This window comes from Vulpes lagopus, chromosome 11 (assembly GCF_018345385.1).
Source record: "Vulpes lagopus strain Blue_001 chromosome 11, ASM1834538v1, whole genome shotgun sequence".
Classification (NCBI taxonomy): Eukaryota; Metazoa; Chordata; class Mammalia; order Carnivora; family Canidae; genus Vulpes; species Vulpes lagopus.
Window position 1 is genome coordinate 21370714 of NC_054834.1, and position 19712 is coordinate 21390425.

The 19712-nt window shown below is 42.4% G+C and overlaps 1 protein-coding gene across 5 annotated transcripts in view; it reads right to left on the bottom strand.

Annotated features, from left to right (window-relative positions):
• The window catches only part of HGF (hepatocyte growth factor), an 81662-nt gene extending 74727 nt beyond the window's left edge, over positions 1 to 6935 (bottom strand). For 3 of the 5 annotated variants that reach the window (XM_041722876.1, XM_041722877.1, XM_041722875.1), the window contains exon 1: positions 6633 to 6935. In XM_041722876.1, coding sequence (XP_041578810.1) covers positions 6633 to 6720 — 88 coding nt within the window. In that variant the 5' untranslated portion in view covers positions 6721 to 6935. Of the gene's footprint in view, positions 1 to 5486; positions 5620 to 6632 lie in introns of all 5 variants that reach the window. The other 2 variants (XM_041722878.1, XM_041722879.1) reach the window with 1 other exon arrangement.
• Between the last annotated feature and the right edge of the window lie 12777 nt (positions 6936 to 19712).

Genomic DNA, 19712 nt, shown 5'->3' on the forward strand with positions numbered 1-19712 from the left:
TATGCTTTTAAAATTAGGACAGAGTTCACTGTAAAGAAATAAATGACATGATAGTCTCCAAATGGTATGAAACCAAATGCCCAGGCATGTCATATCATGCTCTATAATTAAATTTGTCATTTCCTTCTGCAGTTGGTCCTTATGAAAGTTATAGTATTAATTAGATAAGTCAATTCAATTACATGTGAGAAACTTCTCACTAAAAATGGTGCAGTGGATAAATTATGCTGGCTGTCTTTAAAGTATTGCATATTATTCATATTTTGGCCCCTCTCATTTCCTACAGAAGTGTTTTCTGTGCTTGGGGGCACTATTTCTTAAGTATCACTGAATTGTTTGTCTTGAGATCAAGCCAAACGCTATAAATCAAAAGTGTGTAAAACTTCAAGCTTTAGTGTAGCAATATCATTTTTCTTCATGAGGGAATTCTACAAGGCCCCTAGATAGCATGAAGCCTCCCATTAAACACATGAAAACAGAGCTAAAACATCCTAAAGGACTTAATCTTATAGATGACTTTAGAGGATCAAGAACTATTTCTTTATTCTCAATGTGCCCGAAGTTACCTAGTTTCTGATGATGGTCACCATCTTCACAATGAGGATCAAAACGTCTAAGGGACTGCACCTATTATACAACAAGGATGGGCATGATTGTGCCTCTCCTCTGCTCTGCTTGCAAGTTCTTTTGAACACCCTTATAACAAAGGCAGTGATAATATATTCATTTTAAAGATGAAGAAACCAAGACACAGGGAAAAATTAAATTGCTTATTTAGCAAACCTCATGTAAAACTCAGCTGCCTAGCTTCAGAACCCCCGGCCCCCACTCTTAAACACTCATGACACCATCTTTTTCTTTTTAAGAATTCTAAGTATGTAGAAATATGGCTTATAAAAATTTTCTGAAGATCTGGTTTAGAGCTATCAGTAGAAAATAAATTTGGATGGTAGAACAGGAAATGCATTCCTGGTCTTTATATGTGGTGAAATGTGCCAAGAAAAGAGGGTGAAAATTTTTGTGCAGAAAATTTGGAAATATGGCTAGCAGAGTGAGGTACAAACAATGGCATCATACTCTCAAGTTTGCCAGCGACCACTGGCTCCAGCTGGTTTATTAAGCATCCAGACGCTATTCATTAATGTCTATACTAACCTGAAGTCTACAATAAATAAGAGAAAACATGAAGTCCTCTGAATTTCTGGTTCTCTGTAAAACTCCAGAACACAATCCCCCAAAGACTGGTACTAATTTCTGTAATAATGTTTTCATTTTTAACTTTTCTTTGCCCTACAAGATGGAATGGCCATGGTACAACAGATATAATTTAAAAGACATTTTAACATAGAAATTCAATCAACCAAATAATCTATCAACATGTTATTTATTGAGTGTGGAGCAAATGCCTTGCATAACGTTGGCAGACAGATGATAATTCTGGCATTCTTACCGACTTGCCAAATGACTTTGCTTAATTACCTGAAATGCTAATATACCAATGACTCAGTCTACAAAATAAGTTATATTATATTTGCATCTATTTAAATTATAATTATTAAGTAAATATTCGGAAATTAATTCAGATAAAAACGTTACAAATATGCAAAGTTTTAACTTTGTTTTTTGAAATTCCATTCTCTAATTCTGGCAGAGAGAAGAAATTGTTATTCTCCCAAGCAAAGAAGTGGTATAATTCTTTTCACATTTTGGTTTCTGCCACAGGATCACGTTAATGGGAGATATGTCTCTGCATTAGGAGTTTCTCCCTTTGAGCGTAGTGCACTATTTCTTAGGTTCTGTGAAATGTTTCACAGAATAATAATCATCTGATTTCCTATATAAATTGGAGTATTTCTTAGAATCCAATACTAGTTAATGGATCCTGAAAATCTATTAAATAAGATTCTTGACTAAAATGGAAGATATATAGATATATAGATCTATATCTAAATCTAAATTTATATATATAAAAATTATATATATTTCTCAAATAAATTCAGTTAATTAAAAATATAGAATTAAAACTGGCATGATGAACAGTGTGTTTATTATGCATATCTAAGAGCATAAAACTAAATTTTAAAAGTCTGAGGCAAACATTAAATTCAGATATATACTTTCCTAATTATCTAATAAAACAGAATCCCTTGTCAATGGTCTGGTTTCTTGGCTCAGTACCATGCACTATGAAGGCAAGTATTGAGGCCTGTAGAGAGAAGTCGTCTCTGTGGGACTGTTGGTTGTGCTTAATTCTATAGATCCTCAGCTGTCCTACTGAGATGTGTTAATGTGTGGCTGTACCCTCATAAAAGTAGTCTAACTCTTGCTTGCTGCTAAGTTTCTCCATCACTACCTCTCATCTAAAGATCAAAAAGCATTCAGAAAAGCAAATAAATCTATGATTTTCCTTTACTAGATAATAGATAGGAGTGAAAAGCTTGTCTGGGGCTACAGAACTAATCAAAGGCAATGGGAACCAGGTATCAGGATTCCCTGTTCACTATTTCTCATTATTTAGAAGTTTCCCTTTATAATTTACTCATTTCTACTAGGTCAGTAACAAATTACTCAAAAATGTGAAGTCCAAGCTAGTTGTACATCATGTAGTCCAGTCATCTATAAAACTAACTTCTTCTTAAATAAAAGAAAAATTCAAAACAGGAGTCTAAAAAAAGCATGTCAAAATAAAACTCCTTTTCTGAAAATAGTTTCAACTTTTTCTTCCATATGTATTAACAACTGATGCTTGTTTTACTGAAAACAGTCAAAAGATCAGCTTAATTTGGTAAGAAACTAAAAAAAAAAAAAAAATATCTTTGGATCAGATTTTTCCCTACTATTTTTTGTGCATGACTATTGAAGTTTATAAACAAACTATTGAAATGAAATCAAAGGGTAAGAGATCACTGCAACTTTGTCATGCTGGCTTGTACTTTAAATTACAACTCCTTTCTCCTCTTCTCTCAGTATGGGAAAACATTCTGGAAGCTATATTTCCTGAAGAACCTGAAATCCCTGTTTTAGAACTGAAATCATTAGGATCTTACTGAAAACCTACAAACACAAAGTAGGGTCAAATGTATCAAGGTGCTTGAAGAGAGACACATTTCTCCCTCTGGTCCCTGGCCTCACACTCATTTCTCTCAGTACCTCATATATTTTCTTCTCTGTATGGACTAAGCATGGACTTCAAAGGAAAATCATGCAAGGAAAGGATTTGCAGGGTGTGGAAAGAAGCAGGAATCTGGCTCCACATATTCTGAGAAACCTACCCACATGATTAGTGATTAACAGCTTGAAGTGGCAAGATGTTAAGATGAAAGTACACAAGTAATTAATGGAAAGAACGGTTGTGACTGGAGACTTTAACCTTCCCAAAGACAAGAATCATAAATACTAGTTCATGGTTTCATGGCTCTTATCTACGACTTGGATGTCACAGTTGGTGTTCGAGAAGCGAGCAAAATTCTCTCTTCCAAAGAGATTCACACAAGGAAGTGATAGTCAAGGTGAGATTCGGTGCCTCCCTTCTTCACCTTTAATGGGCTTCCTTGTCAGGAGGTCCTTTCATAGACCCCTCCTCCTGGTCTCTTCCCTGACCGGCTACCTCAGAGACCTGGTGCAGGCCTATAGCTAGTGGAGTCACTAACAACTGGTTCTTGCAGAGTTTTTCCAGAAACAACTCTCCCTCCACGCAGCAATCAAAACAACCACACTGAAGTTCAACCTCAGTTGGGTCTCTTGTCAACTCGAAAATTTCCAACTGCTACCCGCGGTGTTCAGAATAGTTTAGCACAAAATTCGTACTTAGGCACGTTACCCTATCTCATTTTTCTAATCACAGGCCATACCACTCCCCCCTTAGGTACTCAGTAACCGGTCCCACATGGTTACCTGTCCTCATACTTTCTCTCCTCTAGGCCTTTGGCCACTTTGTGGCCACTTTTCCACCTGACTTAGGTACTGACCATGCTACTATCCATTTTTTCATACTCAACTTGGGTACCGTATTTTCCTCAAACTTCTTCAACTAGAAATGAACTCTCAACCATAGTATCATAGTATTTCTAACACAGAGCTTTTCATACATTACTTAACAAAACAGATTTTTAAAAGGCAATTTCAGTTGATTTCACTGCTTCCAGCTTCCATATAAATAGAAGAAAAAACAACATATTTCCTTCTTGTGGATTTGGGTAGAAATCTCAGCTCTATCCCCTATGATAAGATAATTAAGGTCGTTAACCTCAATTTCCCCATGTAAGACAATTTGAATAATGTTGATCTTTTTAGAATTAAATAAGCTCTTTTTTAGAGCTTAGTCCATAACAGTTACTTAACAAACATAGGTTTCTTTCTCATTTGTTCATCTCTATGTCCGCCACAGGTTCCTGGACATTAGATGCTTATTTAATGCTGCTTTTGTACAGGGGATTGGATATTTGTTTCCAGTGTAGGCAGAAGTGGATAGAGGATAATTCTATGTAGACTAACACCTATACGGATGGCTTAGGTCCACTATATTGCATATTTCTTAAGAAATGCTGCAATAAATGATCTCCATGATACATCCTGTTCGTAATTGGTTGTCACCTCGTTATAGGATCCACTTCTTTTTGGACATTGTATTATGTCACAAAATGCACAACTACAGACTCATAGGATAAACCTAGAAGTATAACTAAGGCAATTTAACAACAGCAAAAAACTCTAAGTGTTGGCTGATATAAAAAAGAACAAAGTTTGGATGTTCTAAGAGGACTATCCACGTTCTCCATTTCGGAGAATGCTATTTAAATAAAAAAAAAAAAAACTATCAAAATAAACTTGCCACCCAAACGAAGCCAAGCCCTCTTTTGATGACAATTTTAGCATTATCCACTGCAGGAATTATTCACAGCATATCTGTAATTCCCAATTGGCCTCGCCTTGCCTGCCAGCACACTCTTGGGCTTCATTCTCCCTATACTCAGGAAACGCAGTCATTTCAACATTAGCCAAAGTGAAATATAATTACGAATGTATATCTCCTGCCAAAACTTCGTAATGTGTGCCAAAAACAAATAGACATTGTCTATGGTTGATCTACTGTTTGGGTTTTCCACGTTATGTTTCCTTCGCATTAGCACAGATGATTGCAGGTAACAACAGTATTATATTTCAGATCATCGACATTTGAGTCTTTAAAAATGAAAGCCCTCCAAATAAGTAAGTAAGTAAGTAAATAAATAAATAAATATTTTTTTAAACAAAATAAAAATGAAAGCCCTCCAAATAAGTAAGTAAATAAATAAATAAATAAATAAATATTTTTTAAACAAAATAAAAATGAAAGCCCTCCAAATATTAGCCCTGATTTCAATTTACGCTCAAAATCCCCTAAAATCAGCAACGTCTTATGAGAGTTCATTTCAGCACGACACACCTCAGGCATGACAACCTGCCTGATTGCACTAACTTCTTGTTCACCTCTCTAGAAATCTTACCTAAGTGTTTTCCAACAGGTCCTTCCTGCACAGTGTTGTTTTTCACGAGGACCACTTCGCAAAACAGTAGAAGAAAGCCAGGTGGTTTGAATCCTTTACCTTGTCATTTAGCAGATTCTTGATGTTTTCAACCCTTGTATTACATCAGAAACTACATCAGAGGTCTGATAAATTTCATAGTTAGCTTATCTCAGAAGATATGGCCAGTTGTCTGGTTTGTCTTATGAAAAGGCCACGTCTGCCATGTGGGCATTTGTTCCATTCTTCTACCCCCCTGTGCCTACCCAGGGTGCTCACTACCTTGTCCCCATTGGCATCTCAGCCACTACAATGATAATACAAACAAATACAGATGTTTCCTCTTGCCCTGATAACAGCAGAAAACTTCTCAAAGCGCCAAGTGGAATCTCTATACTTCCAGAAAGGTAGTATGAACTCACCAGCCATCCCTTCCCAACCTGCAAATTCAGGGGAGAACTTGGGAGGCCCAAAGCAGCCGTTGGGCAGCTTGAATCGCTGTCACAGAATTTGCACCCCCCTTGCACTGCAGTTGCAAAGGGCAGGCGCCCGCACCCACAAAGAAGGAGGTCTTGGAGGACAGGCTTTCTCTTTCATTTTGATAATACGCATATCCCCAGAGTTTAATCTCCTTCTCCCAATGAAAACCTGCAGAAAGTCATCATTTAGCCCTGAATGTTGACGGAGCGACGTGGGGTCCTGAAAAGTCACGGAAAACTGTCCTCTGGAAAGAAGTGCGTCCCTGCTGGACTGACAGTCACTCTCCCCCTTTCAGAGCAGACCTTCCGTTCAGCTTTAAACTTGGCCAAACCAGCAAAATCCCAGCCAGTGTTAGCCCTTCATTCCTGCCCCAGGGTCCACGCCTGGGAGACTCTAAGGGGGGGCGGGGGGAGCCCGGGCTGGGGACTGGGGTGGAGGACACGCATTCAGGGGGTGTTAATGATCGTTGTAAATGCCTTGCAAACAGAAACAAGAATGTCACAAGAAAGCCCACGGAGAGGTCTACACCGCACCCAGGCCCCCCGCGGAGCCGGGGCAGGATGCTGGGATGGGGTGACGGGGGTGTGCGGGAGGGAGGCTCAGCCGGGAGGGAGCAAGAGGGCGAGGACGGTGGAGAAGGAGACTGACCTGCACGGGGGACGGCGACGGGCAGCAGGAGGAGGTGCAGGAGGAGCTGCTGCAGCACCAGCAGGGGCAGGAGCTTGGTCACCCACATGGCGCTGCTGGGCGCCGCCGACCCGGAGCCCACGGCCGCCTGCGGCTCCTGGGCCACTCGGTGCTGAGGAACCCGGCGCCTCTGAGCCGCTTTTTATTGCGATGAGCTAAGTTTGTTGTGTGATTAACTGGAAAGATCGAGGTCTGAACTCCCTCTTACGGTAAGAAACTGTTTAACAACATCCCTCCGCTGCCTTCCACCCCTTCCTTTCCCCACCGCCCCCCTCCACCAGCAGCGGAGGATGCGGGCTCCCCGCCCCCGGCTCCGCTTCGAGGGGGCCCCCCCCGCCCCGAGGTCACCGGCCCCGGCCCTCCGCGCGCAGTTCGGCCCCAGCGCGGCCGCCGGCGGGGGGGGGGGGGGCGCCCCAGGCCCGCGGGGACCCGCTCGCTCAGCGCCCCCGGGAAAGCGCCAGCGTCCGCGCGACGGCGGCGGCCGGGAGGGGGGCAGAGCCGCCCCGCAGTCCGCGTGCGCGGGCCCCACGACGGCGCCGCGGGTTCAAGGCCCGGCCCCGGCCCCGGCCCCGGCCCCGCGCGAGGCTCGGGCGAGGGAGCTCCGGGACCTCGGAGGGGGGCTCGGGGAGGCTGGGGGGGCGGGGGGCTCGGGGAGGCCGGGGGAAGCTGGGGAGGCTCGGGGAGGCTGGGGGAGCTCAGGGGGGCAGGGGGAGCTGGGGGGACTGGGGGAGCTCAGGGGGGCAGGGGGAGCTGGGGGAGAGGGGGGAGAGGGGGAGCTGGGGGGACTGGGGGAGCTCAGGGGGGCAGGGGGTCTCAGAGAGCTGGGGGGCTCAGGGGGGCTCGAGGAGGCTGAGGGTCTCGGGGGTGCTGGGGAGGCTGGGGGTGCTGGGTGTCTCGGGGAGCAGGGGGAGCTGGGAGGCTGGGGTCTCGGGGAGCTGGGGGTCCTGGGGGGGGCTCGAGGAGGCTGAGGGTCCCGGGGGTGCTGGGGAGGCTGGGGGTGCTGGGCGTCTCGGGGAGCAGGGGGAGCTGGGGGGCTGGGGTCTCGGGGAGCTGGGGGTCCTGGGGGGGGCTCGAGGAGGCTGAGGGTCCCGGGGGTGCTGGGGAGGCTCGGGGGGGCTGGGCGGCTCGGGGGGGCGGGGGACCTGGGGGGACTGGGGGAGCTCAGGGGGGTAGGGGGAGCTGGGGGGCTGGGGGGGCTCAGAGAGCTGGGGGGCTCAGGGGGGATCGAGGAGGCTGAGGGTCTCGGGGGTGCTGGGCGGCTCGGGGTGCAGGGGGAGCTGGGGGGCTGGGGTCTCGGGGAGCTGGGGGTCCTCGGGGGGGCTCGAGGAGGCTGAAGGTCTCGGGGGTGCTGGGGAGGCTGGGGGTGCTGGGCGGCTCGGGGGGCAGGGGGAGCTGGGGGGCTGGGGTCTCGGGGAGCTGGGGGTCCTCGGGGGGGCTCGAGGAGGCTGAAGGTCTCGGGGGTGCTGGGGAGGCTCGGGGGGGCAGGGGGGACTCGGGGAGGCTGGGCGGCTCGGGGGGCAGGGCCGGGCCGGGCCGGGGAAAGGGTGAAGGCGCGGAGGCGGGCGGGAGAGCTGCCCCTCGCGCGGCCCGAGCCCCCGACGGCTTCCCCGACGCCCGTCCGACGCGCGCTCCGCGACCAAAGCTGCGCGCTCGCCCCGCGGTGTGCGCCCCCGCCCCGCCCCGCCCCGCCCCGCGCCCTGCCCGCCGCGCCCCCGCCCCGCCCCGCCCCGCCGCCCCCGCACCCCCAGTCCCCCCCCACACACCCGCCCCGCGTGTCTCCGTGAGGCGCGCGCCTTTCTAAGACGGACTTTCCCCGGAAACCTCGCGCATCACCTTAGTTCCACACTAGCCCGCCTCCCTCCTCCTCCCTCCCCTGCGCGCACCCACAGCCCCCCAGAACCTAAGCGGAGAGATCGGAGATGGGGGCTCGTGTCTGCAGAATCTGAGACCCCGGGGCTCAGCCCCAGCCGCTTGCAGGACGTGTCCTCGCACCTTCAGGGGACGCCCGATGCCTCGGGCCAGACCCCGCTCGCCGCAGACGGTCGGGGGTTCCCCGCGCAGCCCCAGGTGGGTGCGCCCAGGGCCCGCCCACGGCCGGGAACGGGGGGTGACGGGCGCAGCCCCCTGCCCCCCGCGTCCCCCCCGCTGCCCCCGGACCCCCCCAGCCCCCCGGGGAACGCCCGGGGCGAGGGAGCGGGGCCGCGGACCTACTTTCCGCCCCCGCCTCCACTGCGCCCCCTTCTCTTCAATCACCGTCTCGTCCTGGACGCACGAGCCCGAGAGGCCTTTGCGGCCGCCCGAGCCCCCCGAGCCCCCGACCCGCAGCGACCCCCAAGCGCACGCAGCATCTCTTCGCCTCAGTGGGGATTCATACTCCTCTTTAAAGAAGCTAGATTTTCCTGTGAGTAAATACTTGTAGGTGAAGGATAAGGGAGACCGTCTTTCCATTTCTTCCCTCTCTCCCCACCCCCGCCCCCCAGCAGAATCGGGGCCCTAAGCGTGATCGCGGTCATCATTAGAGGCCCGGAGCAAGGCCCACCTGCGGAGGGGATGCAGAGCACCACAAGGCACCGACAAGCTCATTTGACAGGTCACACATTTTCACGATCTCTATCGTCACCCTAAATACAGCAAAAGCTTAAACCTATCTATAACTACGTTTATAGTCCTCCTTGGACGCGTTATTTAGTTTCCCTGAGTTAAATGATAGCGAATTCGTGTTTAGCTTTCAGTGTATGCAAAGCATTGGGTCAAATGCTCTCTGAAATTTGTCTTGTTTGATCCTTACAATAAATTCATATTAGGAAAGAATTATAATTCCCATTTTATAGTTGAGGAAACTTAAGTTTAAATTATTTCTATCCTAAAATAACTCCCACAAGATCCCGAAGGAATGAAGATCCAGGTGTGGGACTTGAATATGTGGTCATATCCCAGAGAATGGAGAAAGTTCTGTAATCCCCATGAGAAGAACCACCTGTCTTTTGTTTAAGATTATAATCACCGAAGTTAACCCACGATGAACATATAAGCCATGCTCAGTAATAACTTACAAAATAAACGAATATATGAATAACTTAAAATCTCCCTAAACTGTAAATAAATATGCACACGGAATAAATCATTAATTGTGCTACTGTTTTACTTTGTCTTGATAACACACTCTCTTTGTTCCTTCTAAATTATAGTAATGATGAATTGCCCATCCCTTGACCTTATCTTTATACTTTTAGATGTTAAACTGTTTGTATAAATCCCCAAAATGTGTCTGAAAATTTTTCGATGAAACAGAGAATCTTGTAAGGAGGATTTTTAATTGCTACAACCTGTGTTAATTACCTAACTACAGGATGAGTGCTCACGACCAGTACAATATCCTCTTAAATCTATTATAACTTTGAAGTCAACTAGATGGATTGAATGGAAAAGTGTACATTATTGTACTTTCTTGTTCTAAAAGGCTGTTCATAGTTCTAAAAATTTGTATCTTCAAAAGCCCCATGTTTCTCAAGCACAAGTGATGTTTATATTTGTGTAAATGGGGAAGAAGCTGATGTGGCTTTATGCTTTGCAGACCACTGATGAGCTCTGTGCTCTTGGGCTAGTCATTTCATCTGTTAGGTGACTGGCACATGTGTGGTGCTGTTCTGCTTGCTGCTCCTACTCCTATAGACTCAGTTCAGTCATATACCTGGTTTCAGATCCCAACTGTTTCACAAAATGTGTCACAAACTAAGAAAATTAATCAAGCTCCTTATATCTGTTTCCTTATATCTGTTTCCTTATATCTCAGTTTCTCAGTATCTCAATGGGACACCATGTGCCAGATACTATGTTAAACGTCTCAAATATATTATCTCACCAGTGCCTCCCCCTCACCTGAACAAAGGGGAATATGTATATCTAACGGGTATTTATTTCTATTGTCACTAATTTATAGATAAGGAAACTGAGATTTGGAGGTGCCATGTAACTAGCGTTAGGTTAAACTGTGAGTGCAGTGTGCATGCAGCTGTCCTGGTATCCAGCCGCCACATGGACAGCAATCCAGACTGAGAGATTTCCAGCATCCTTCCCAGCTTTAAAATTTGATTATTCTACTGAATTCTTTAGTGGTCACCTTACTGTTATACAATTCTTACCTTCCACATCTGAGAAAGAAGCACCTGTGTAATTAATTTATGGTGGTGCTTCTCTTTCCCATGCAACCGTATTCTCTCATTCTTTCCCTCTTCATTTGTTCTGCCCTCTAGTTGGTAATTTGTCATCTATAGGCCTCACCACGGAAGAATTCATGTTGACTACCTTTCATGTAGGAAATATTGCAAATATCAATGTAATTTGTATTAATATCCTTTATATAAAACAGCTCATGTCAGAGCATGTGTATAAAATGTTGGTCAATACATTAATCTGCCTTGGTTTAAATCCAAGATGCAATCATCTGAGTTTTTGTGTTCCCCCAAAGTACAAACTTTGAAATCCTAACCCCCCAGGATGACAGTAGTATCAGTAGAGGTGGTTGCTTTGGGTGGAGCCCTCATGAATGAGGCTCCAGAGAGACCCCTTGGTCCTTCCACCCCGTGAGGGCACGACAAAGCACCATCTGCTGGTGCCCTGATCTTGAACTTCCAGGCTCTAGAACTCTAGGGAATAAACGTCTGTTGTTCGTAAACCATCCCTCTGCAGCATTTTGCTGTAGCAGCCCGAAAGGCCTGAGACACGGCATCTACAATGGGGGCTCCTGATGAAGAAGGAAGATATTTTCCAGGGATGGAAATGGCCATTGAGTAGCTGCTGTTCAGAAAACAAAATCTAAAAGTGTGTCTACTGTCTAACACTGAATAGTCGTTCAACTAAAACTTTGGATCAGACAATATTTCTAAATCCATGATGCAGAATAAAAAAAAAAACAGTATGACACAAGCAGGTACGATGGCATATTTATCTGAGAAGTTGTTGAGGAGTGGTACAAGGATGGCACAAAAGCCTACATCTGAGTTGTCACTGTGACAGCCGCTAGGCAGTTAGGGCTATGGAAATTCATACTGAAATTTAGTAAAACTAAAATTAAACTTTAAAGTTGTGCTTCCCTTGTTTCAAGTAGTTAATAGCCAAATGTGTGCGGCTACTGGCTCTCCGAGTGCACAAAGCAGACATAGGATTTTTTAAAGTTTTTTTATTTATCTGTTTTTGAGAGAGAGAGAGAGAGAGAGAGAGAGAGAGAACGTGTGGGGGAAGGGGCCGTGGGAGAAGCAGACTCCTTGCTGAGCAGGGAGCCCAATGCAAGGGCTCCATCCCAGGACCCCTGGAAAAACCCCAAGACCATGACCTGAGCTGAACATAGATGCTTAACCAACTAAGCCACCCAGGCCCCCTAGAATATTTCCACCATTGCCAAAAGTTCTATTGTACAATATTGATCTAGTCTAAGGGAATTACTGTAAATGCCATCTAAATGTGATTACAGGCTCAACAAGAGGGGCACAGCAAGACAACATTAAGGATAAAATAAGATACTAACGAGTGATCTGTATATGGGTGACATGCAGTTTGAAGAGCCCTCCTTTCTCTCTACTCGTATTTTACATGGTTTGAACATGAATAACAGAACTTCAATTACTTTGTTATTTGAACATAAAGGAACTATGACTGAATACAGCTCGTTATTTGAAGGATAAGTCAAGCACAAGCACGGAGAAATTGGTCACGAGAAAAACTTTTTAAAATGGGCATGTTTAACACAACATCTGTTTTCTAAGGAATCAGATGCAATCTATACTTTCAAGTAGAGGGTCCTGGGAATGTGGCAAGTTTTTGCCTATAATTAAAAAAAAATGACCTAACTGAAAACAATAGACGTGACTCTAGGACACACTACAGGCATAATGTAAAGTTTTGTTGGCTCTTTTTTTGTTGGTAATTCATCATGGATTAACTAGTAAAAAGATTCTGATGTTTACTCAATCAAATCATAGACTCAACCACTCACTCATGACTTGCCACACTCTCAGGAAATTTGTTGCAGAGTTTGTGGTGAGACCACAAAGCAACATCCAGGGAAGTGACAGTAACAGTCAAAGTACATCATTACAAGGTAGGAATTGTCAAGTGAGTGAAAAAGCAGGGCTATCTTTTCTCTAGAAATATGTCTTGTACACTTTAGCAGAAATCAGCAATTTTTTTTCATGCAGTTCACTCATGGCTATAAAGCAATAGCGGGGTGCATATTAAAAGAAATTCTCCGAAAACCAACAGGACAGTCCTAACTAGAGCTGTTTCTTGCCCTTTGGGAGTAGAGAAGATAGGCGTTGAGAACACCAGGAAATCTGAGCTAAAACTAAACTCTGTGATGCTGCCTTTCGGGTTTCTTTTCTGAGCCACAAGGGGCCATTCTCTGAATCCAGGGGGCCTAGTTAACTAACACTCATCACCTCGCGCGTAGAGGCCAGCTTTTATGTATTTCCAGGTGTTGGCTGCTTTGTTAAATCTGCAGTGCCCCCAAACTTATAAAGCGTAAGCATTCTGCACCTGGTATGCTGGGCACTGGCCTATTAGTAAAATGTATGAACTTGGGGAATCGATTTCTTTTTTCTGTGTTGAGAATCCAAAGAGGATAAAATCATTAGTGTAAGAAAAATGAAATAGTCACAATAAGGCCCTTTTCAAAGCAACTGTTTAATCCATTTATTTAGCATCTTAAAAGCCACATAGTAAAAGTGAGGTTTCCCTTTTATTATATGTACATGTTGCATGTTTATTGTGGTCTTGGGGATATCTGAGGGCAACTCCATTTACCAGATGGCACTCAACACCAGGAATTACATTTCAAACCTGAGAGAAAAAGGCTTCACCTGGTGGAGCGCTGCTTTTATGTGAATCTATATGTCTATATACGTGGAGGGGTGCATGTGTGTGTATGGGGGGTGGTTCTTTATACTATACTGTACATCATCTAGTCTATTGACCCTACACATGAATTGCTTAAAGAGCTATTTAATGCTATGATAGCATGGTCCCATATAACATAAGAAACCTGGTGATCTTTTTTAAATGACTGAATTTATATTCAGTTTGTTTGTTAGTTCAGTTCAGGCAATATGGTTTAGCTTTTTTTTTTTTTTTTTTTTAATCTTACATTTAAATTCCTAATCTACAAGCCTGGGACTCCTCATTCCGAATGATAGGGTACTTGGCAGACTTCTTACCTCTCTCAAGTTCGGGAGTATTTGTCCTCCCTGGACTCCTGGGACTTTATAGAGCTAAGGGACTATCAAATCCATCAGAAACATCACTTTTCTCTAGCCATGTAGTGTTGACTATGAGGAGGCTAATTCATGGTTCTTGAAACTGTCTATATTCCTTAATTAATCTTGCTACATTTCTATGCTTTTATAATTCACAACAATGTTAGGGAAAAAATAGCAAACTTATGAAAATTGCCAAGCTTAAAGGACAGATGAAGTATGTTGCTCAATGTTTTAATCTAATTCTGAATAAACGGAGAAAAATGAACTCTAGAATGAACAAAATGTTCTCACCCTGCAACTCTAAAACAGAATTATACCTCATATATTGACTAGGTGATGACATTTAGCAGAACACCCACAGTGAAGAACACCAGATTATAACTATCTCAAACTTACTTCTTTTTTTTTTTTTTTTGCCCTGATAAAAGAAAAAATGTTCATAGAGTTTTCTGAATTTCTTGTGCATGGTTGGTTTTTTTTTTATGTTTTATTTTTATTTTTATGAGTAATCAGGTTACATCCTTCTCTTCTAAAAGTAAATAAAATATTTTCTTTAGCTATCTCTATCCTTCCCCAAAAGAACATATTTATTTCTTATGTTTAAAGGTATACTAATATTTTTCCCATGGTTTTTTTCCCCTTTTCCTCATAAATGAATTTCAACTTCCCCAAAAGGGCTATATGCCTTGTGGTTACTCAGCAGGATCATAACAGTTACTTATCAGAAGAAAATACTGTGTCTTCCTTAATTTTTAATTCAGGATTTCTGTACAATATACAGCTTTAATACCCTATGATTTAATGTTTCTCATTATGAATTTATTTAATTTTCTTAATGTATGCAAAGAGATAAAGTCAAGACCAACTGATTCAAGCCCTACATAAACCACTAACCAACTGAGAAAGACTGAACAAATTAATCCACTTTACTCTTCTGGAAAATGATTATAACAAGGGTGTGACAGTGATTTATAATTATATTTATCTTATAATTATTAATTATAGTAATCATTGGTTAATCGTCATACAAAGCACATGGGAAATATTTAAGAACATAATACAATTTTAGTTATTATCCTTATTCGTACTGAAGTATTTAAGGTACTCTTTTGGTCACTTAATATCTCAAATAGAAAATACCTAAATGAGGGCAGCGCAGGTTGCTCAGTGGTTTGGCGCCGTCTTCAACCCAGGGCCCTATCCTGGAGACCCGGGATGGAGACCTGGGATCGAGCCCCACATTGGGATCCCTGCAAGGAGCCTGCTTCTCCCTCTGCCTGTGTCTCTGCCTCTCTGTGTGTGTGTCTCTCATGAATAAATAAATAAAATCTTTAAAAAAAAGAAAAAATACCTAAATTAAAATGCAAAATGAAGACATGCTCTTGGCATAATGATATTAGGAAACCCCCTAGTGTTTAACAGTTATTTAATCTAAAATTCTGTTATTATTTTACGATAAATTTTCAGACGCTAAATATGAATTAAAATTTTCCAGATGCATCTTTGCATTAACTAATCTAGAGACGTAGGAAAGGCCACAGAATTCCACGTCATAAAATATTGCTAGCAAAAAATTCTACGTAAGTGAAATACTTTGATTTTTTTTTTATTTTTTTTACTTTGATATTTTAAAATGTAAAAATGTGGGGCATGTTCAACTTTGCCTTGGCATCTTGCGTAGATGTATGCCATTAAAATATTTTCTTGAACTTAATTAAGGGAAATATAGCATTCAGAAACTAATGGTATTTGTATTTTGTTCCATTAAATCAGTTAAAAAGGAGATTGAGGGATTCCTGGGTGGCGCAGTGGTTTAGCGCCTGCCTTTGGCCCAGGGCGCGATCCTGGAGACCTGGAATCGAATCCCACGTCGAGTTCCCAGTGCATGGAGCCTGCTTCTCCCTCTGCCTATGTCTCTGCCTCTCTCTCTCTCTGTGACTATCATAAATAAATAAAAGTTAACAAAAAGATTGAAAAAAAAAGATTAAAAAAAAAAAAGGAGATTGAATATTGACATGGTCTATGCAAAAAAAAATCTTATTGACTCAATTTCTCAATGATAAAGTATTAATTTTTCTTATTTAAAAATAATTCAAGCTAGCCCATCATGTTACGTTCAAGTCTATAAAGCACATAGTTAAAGAGATATTGTCCACTTTTCAGTTTATAGCAAGTTGCATCTAGAATATCTTAGTGACCACTAAGAGTAGGCTCTGGGTAGCCTTTGTTCATTTTTCCTTAACATGCCCCAAATGTGTGATGTTTGTCTTCAAGCAATATGACAAGATTAGTAAATGGCAGCAAATGTACTATTTAATTTTATGCACATAAACGCACATATACACACAGATATGAATTCATAAAGAAAATCTCTTGGTCAAAATCTCCATAAACTACTCTAAAGAACACCAGTTTAACAGCTAGTGGGCGGCTAGATTTTTAAGTGACCCAAAGTGTGCCAATTTGCAAAAGAAGAAATTGAAACTGAAAATAAATACAGATCTACTTTTCCAGAACTCTTAAAAGATCCCTCTATACCCTCATACACATCTTTAGACATTAATTTAAGGCAAAACCCAAGATCCATGTCCATTGATGCTCTATTGAGATTGATTTCAGTTCTAATAAATACCATCTTAGTAATATATAAATTGTAATAGCAAAATCTAGGAGCTATTCACATTCGTTGACATTAGAATTTATTACTGATAGCCAGGCAGCCCAGTGGCTCAGCGGTTTAGTGCCGCCTTCAGCCCAGGGCCTGATCCTGGAGACCCGGGATCAAGCCCCACATCAGGCTCCCTTCATGGAGCCTACTTCTCCTTCTGCCTCTCTCTCTCCCTCTCTGTGTGTCTCACATGAATAAATAAAATCTTTTAAAAAAAAGAATTTATTATTGATAATTATAACAATGCCCAACAATATCTGTATAAGCATATACTTATAATAAATTCTAAATTGATATGTTTAAGTCTTTTGACTTAGAATCTTTTGATTTCAAACAATTAGATATTTCTGTAGCCATACTCCAGTCCTGTAAATTTATGTACAGGTGCTGCATATTTCCAAATACCTAAATACACTTTCCTTATATCGTCAACACATTGCTTTATGTATCTTTCTATTCATTCCTTGATTCAAAACACTGATGGAGACTCTGCTAGGTGCTAAACATGCCACATTGATTTTATGTGTTGTGATAGGCAGATGAATGGCCCCCCTTGTCCCAATTGCTCCACTCAATGCGTGTTACCCTACAGAGCAAAAGGGACTTGCATACCTGATTCAGGTTGAAGACTTTGAGGTGAGAGATTATCCTGGGTTGTCAAGGTGGACCTTACTTTATCATATGAGTCCTTTAAATCAGAGAACCTTTCCCAGCTGTGTTCAGAGAGACCTGGCTATGATGGCTGAAGAAAGGTCAGAGAAATGCAAATTGCTGACGTGGAAAATGAAGGGAAGGGCCACAAGCTAAGGAATGGGGCAACCTCCTGAAGCTGAAAGCAGCAGGAAACAGATTCTCCCTTAGAATCCCCAGAAGGAACACTGGTAAGCCATCGTCTTCATTTTTCCCCAGTGAAACCCATGGCAGACTTCTGACCTACACTAACAAAGATAATAAACCTGCATTGTTTTAAGCCGCCGAGTCTGTAGTAGCGATTACAGTAGCAATAAACATCCGCACATGTGTGTCGTCTTAGCTCTCCAAGTAGTTCATAAACTCATTAAAGGTAGAAGTTAAGCCTTACATTCCCTTGAATCTTTCAAATTATCTATTTCTATGCTTTTCACTTAGTAAGTATTCAAGAAATCTTGACCAAATGATATAACAAGGAAGTTTAAAAAAATTATTTGTACTGATTGGGTTGTGATGGCAATCTTAACCTCACAGCGGTTTCAGTCTTGCCCTGCGCAATGATGCATCAACTGCTGCCCCAGAGAAGCATTTGGCAATGTGCTGTTTATTCAAGTAATCAGGAGAAAGCACAAAAATTACACTTGACATTGCAGGAAGATTAGCAAACAATAGTGTTGTTATGAAAGACAGAGATCTGTATCTTTGAAAGGGGAAGTTGCAAAACTGTCTTTTCCTTTATCTGTTCAGATTCCTAAGGAAGGAGGACTTTACAACCAGTATTATCCTTGTTGGAGGCTCTTTTATATGTCTGGCTCTCCTCCAGTCCCAGTTTATCTGATACCCTAAGGCTTCCCAGAGGCTCCTCTGGGATGCAAATCCAAAATTCTTGTGCAAAATATAGCTGAAAAATTGATGTAGCAGTGCAAAAATTTTTGCCAAATAATTTATTTAAAAGGAGCAGAAAAGTAGTTAGAGGAATTACACAGAGTCTGTCAGCCACAGATGGGTTTTGCTAAAAATCCTGGCCTACATCCTCTAGGACCTGTGGGTGTAAAGTGGGTAATTGAAAGTATTTGTCTCCGCCCCCCCACCGTATTGGCCCATTTACTATTTCTTGGATGACTGTTGTATTTACACATCTTATTACAAACATAAATCATATGTTAAAACCTACTCCAATTCTCTTGCACCTGCCGGAAAATGACATTAATAATCTTTGAGTGCCCAATGTACTAATAGATATGAGGTCATACAAAGAAATAGGAGACATGCTCTCCATCCAAAGGAGAAATTATCTTCCACCAATAAGCCTAACAATGATACCTGTGAGAGTCACTAGAGATATATAAACTTATTTCGTGTATTTTTTACATTTCATTTTGTTTCCTTTTTTTTTTTTTTTTTGTATTACTTTTCTCATGAGTTTTAAGCTGTTAAGTAAGTAGAAGCGGATTCATTCTCTCTCTTTCTCGGGTGTCCTAGTTTTTGGTCATCGTGATGGCTAGTCATTGATGTTCATCTGCTTACAGTTTCTACAACCCTATTATTTTCACTATATTTTTTAAAATTTAAAAATAACTAGAAATACCATCTTCACTAACTTAAGGAATGTGCCTGAGGAATCACCAAGGTATCTCCCTTATTGATTTTTGCTGTAAATAATTTAAATGCATTGACTCCAGATCATAAATAATAGTAGACATTTATCAGAGCACTATTTTAAGCATATTCCACATTTTATACTTCTTAAGTATTTTTGTAAATCCTCACAACAAACATATGGATAAGTACTATTATTACCTCCACTTTACAGATGCAGTGCTGAGCTTTGCTACACACATTTAGTACATGCAAATCTAGGATTGGAAATCAAACCTGTGTTACTAACCTCCATCAAGAAAAAAAAAAAGAAGAAAGAAAAGACAAAAAAAAGGAGTAAACTACTGCATAGCAGCTTACAATAGAGGATAGAGGTTTTCCTTTGATTTAAATTTGAATTAAATGTGGAAAATGAGGAGAAATCTCTTCCTTAATAATATAATTGATTTCTCCATTCGGTAAGTGGCAGTATGCATCCATCATTTCTCTTAATCACAACTGAAGACTGCCCTGTGCCCTGTGTGCATTTATGTCATTTTCCATTTCTTCTGAACCCTATTGGTGATTACAAGTTCCTTGGGCATTGAAATAAAACCTGATTCTAAAATCCTAGTAACTCATTGCCCCAAGTGCCACCTTCAGCTAGTAGTCTTTCATCTTCTCTTATTTCTTCAAAGAAATTTACTATCATTTTAGGTGGCTCTTTCTGCTGTTAAGCATTTGCATCATTGGACAATGTTCCTTCTTTCAAATTTTCTTTCCCCACTTTGATCTGAAATCTACCACCTTGTAATTTGCAGGAATTTGGTCCTGATTCTGTCTGAGTTAAAGACG